The sequence below is a fragment of the Malurus melanocephalus genome, unplaced genomic scaffold (assembly GCF_030028575.1).
Source record: "Malurus melanocephalus ecotype Western Australia unplaced genomic scaffold, MMel_1.1 scaffold_749, whole genome shotgun sequence".
Lineage (NCBI taxonomy): Eukaryota > Metazoa > Chordata > Aves > Passeriformes > Maluridae > Malurus > Malurus melanocephalus.
The window spans coordinates 217916-221199 of NW_026623981.1; the positions used below are offsets into that span (position 1 = coordinate 217916).

The 3284-nt window shown below is 49.4% G+C and overlaps 1 protein-coding gene across 1 annotated transcript in view; it reads left to right on the forward strand.

Moving 5' to 3' along the window:
- Window positions 1-700: 700 nt before the first annotated feature.
- The window catches only part of LAYN (layilin), an 8395-nt gene continuing 5811 nt past the window's right edge, over window positions 701-3284 (forward strand). Inside the window, exons 1-2 of the mRNA XM_057384822.1 lie at window positions 701-986; window positions 3140-3282. Of these exons, the coding sequence (XP_057240805.1) occupies window positions 920-986; window positions 3140-3282 (210 nt within the window). The 5' untranslated portion in view covers window positions 701-919. The remainder of the gene's footprint in view (window positions 987-3139; window positions 3283-3284) is intronic.

A 3284-nucleotide genomic window follows, 5' to 3' on the forward strand; every position in this document is an offset into this window, starting at 1 on the left:
ACCAATTTCAGAAATAGCATCCCCAAAAATGGCTCCAGGTTTTAAGGCTTCCATAAAATCATTGATTTCCTATTTTAAAGCACTGAGCGCCGTTATTTTCTGTCTGAGCAGATTCTCCTCGGTGCTCTGCCCCTTTTCCGTGACCTGGGAAAAGCTCTTGGAGCCCGAGCCATAAAAACCTGGGCTGGATGGGGAGCCCGAGCTGCAGGAAACAGGTGCTGAGCAGCTTCCCGACCTCCAGGAAAAGGGCTCGGCGTTCATCCAGAGGGAAAAGGAGCTCCCGTGCTGGATTTTCCCTTCCCGAGGCCGTTCCCTCTGCGCAGCGAGCGCATCGTGCGCTAAAAACGCCGAGATTGTGGGTTCAATCCCGCGATTATTCACTGCAAACTGGACTTGGTGATCCTTGTGATCCCTCCCAGCTCAGAATACCTAGAAAACGATGATTGGGATGGATAAAATAAATCAGAGTTTGAATTAACGGGTAGGGAGCGATAAAGCTCATCCCGCTTCTTCAAAGCAAAGCCAGATCTGGGAAAGCGAAGGAACAACCTTCCAAAAAGAAGGGGAAAAAAGCCAAAATCCTCGTCGCGGGGATGGATCCGCCCGTGGGWGGCTCCTGGCGCTGGCTGCGGTGGGCGGGGATGGAATGGGGGTATAAAAATGGATGGAAGGGGATGCAGGAGGGATGAAGAGCTCGGAGCGCGATCCGAGGAAAAGCAGCGAGAGGAGAGAGCCCCGGAGCGCTGCGGGCAGCGCTGATTGCGCGGAGTCGGAGCTGAGCCCAGCCCGCTGGCCCGCGGCCCGAGAGGAGGAGGAGGAGAGAGGGAAGGAGGCAGGGAAGAGGCAGGGAAGGAAGGAAGGAAGGAGGGAAGGAAGGAGGAGGAGGAGGTGCCGGCTGTCCCCGCTGCCCGGCGGAGCGATGCTGGCGGCTGCTGCGCTGTGCGCGGCCGCTTTGGGCTGCGCTGCCGGGGCGCGGCTGCTCAGCGGTAAGAGGGGCTCGGGGTCATTCTGGGATCCTGGGGGATCTTCCCTATCCCCTCGGGTCCCTCGGGTGCCGCTGCGAGGGTCGGGATGCGCGGGCACTGTCGCGACATGGGCAGGGATGCCGCTGCTTTGCGGCGCTGGTGGGGAGGTTGGATTCGGTGGTTCTGGAGTTCTTTTCCAACTTTTCCAGCTGATTTTCCCCGCCGTTCTGCCCTGGGGGGCTCGCTGCAGTCAGCGGGCTCTGGGGCAGATCCCGAGTGAGGAGATAAAGGGGAAATACAAGGAATCCTTTCAGCCTTGCTCAGAGTGCTGGTACAATGCTCTAAACCGAGTCTGGGACCCGAAAGAGCAATGAAGTCCAGCCAGGAATCAACTCCAATCAGCTTTTCCTTTGCTAAAAGGAATGGCAAGTTTGGCTGATAAGGCAGAGACTTTCTGCCAGTTAATCATGAAAAAAAACTGAGCGCAGTTTCTGTGGTGCTGTTTCTAGAAAGTTGCAATTTTTAATGAAAATGTGCTGTCTGTGTTTTCCTTATGCCTCTCCCRGCAGCAGTGGATGTGTCTCTCAGGAGAGGTAAGGGGCTTTGCCTTTTGCTCTGACAGTCAAGTTCCCAAGAGAAACCCAGGCTGTGCTAGAAATGCATTCTTTAATACTGCTGTTGTCATAAAAATCCTGTTCCTATTTTAATTTCTATGTAAAATAGTAAAAATCCTGTTCCTATTGTAATTTCTGTGTAAAATAGTAAAAATCCTGACCCTAATTTCTGTGTAAAATGCTAGCAAACTCTGATTCTGGCTATTTAACTGTTCAAAAATCCCAATGTGAAAGGTGTTTAAACTCTCACTCTTCCAAGGACCAWCATAAAATTTTAAAAAGCCAGGAAACATCCCCAGGATGGGTTCATAATGCCCCGTCCTTGTATTATCCCATTTGTTCCAAGCACGTTACAAATGTTGCTGAATGTTTTCCTTCTGTAACAAGATGTAGGTTAGCAGATTGTGCCTGGAAAGAAATATTTACCGAGCAAAAACAAAACTGTTTGTTTCTGCAGTCTAAATATTGGGACTGCTCTGCCGAGAAACACACAAAGTGCGTAATTTTAGATGATGTGTCTTTTCACTTTGATCTTCCCTCGTAACCAAAATAAGCCGGGCTGCTTCTGCTTGGGAGAGTCCTTGGCTTCTGAGAGTCTGAAAACAGACATTGTTTACTCCCTGGGCAGTCAGAAATGTGACAGAACACAAAACAGTGCTGGAAATTGGGATGTGGGAACTCTGTTGTGATCCACGGGGTAGAAATTGGRAACTGGRRGRGTTTGAGGGTGGATTTTYGTATGAAATTTTTCTYTGTGAGGGTGGTGAGACCCAGCTTGGCCTGGGAAGTTGTGGATGTTTCGTCCCTGGGAGTGTCCAAGGTTGGGTTGGATSGGACTTGGAGCACCYTGGGATAGAAGAGGGTGRAAGAACAGGCAGGGGGTGGAATGAGATGCTTTTTGAGGTTTCTTCCAACCCAAAATAYTCTGTGACACTTCAATATCCACTCCATGAAACATAAACCCCAAAAAACAAAATCTTGCCACCTCTGCTTGAGCAAGGAAATCCCTAAGAAGCTTTTCCTGTGTTGTGTTTCCATACAAACAGCACAAAACTCACCAAAATCGACGTTTTATCATTAATTTTACTCCTTCCCGTAACAACTTTCCCTCCTCTTGATGCCTTATCAATCAGGCTTATCTGAAAGAGAGGCCAGACAAACTTAAGAGAATGAGAATACACAACTTTAATCCAGGCCTAACAGGCCTACTGGTACATTGAGGGCAGACAAAGCCTCCTCCTGAGGCTACACCCAAAATGGACACCAGGTCACGAGATCTTCACCTTTTATAAGTTCTTTATTAACATATTGGGTCTTAATTCTCCAATGATCTTTACAGGTCATGATGTCAACCACCCCAAACTTGCTCCACCCAATTCACTGTTGTTTCCATATTTTGAGGCTCTCAGGCAGTGAGGTGTCCTTGGATTCAGGCTCAGAGAGGAATTGTTTTATCTAAAGATGAAAGAACGACAGTTTTAGTGCTGTACTAGAGAAATACAAGAATACAGACGCATGAAAACATAGAAACTAAAAATCCTGTGGCATCACTCTCCGCAGGCCAGACGGTTTGCAGGCGTGGCACGCAGAAACCCTGCTACAAAATCGTTTATTTTCACGACGCCTCRCGCAGAACCAGCTACGAGGAGGCTCAGCTGGCGTGCAGGGCTGACGGGGGACACTTGGTCAGCATCGAGACAGCAGC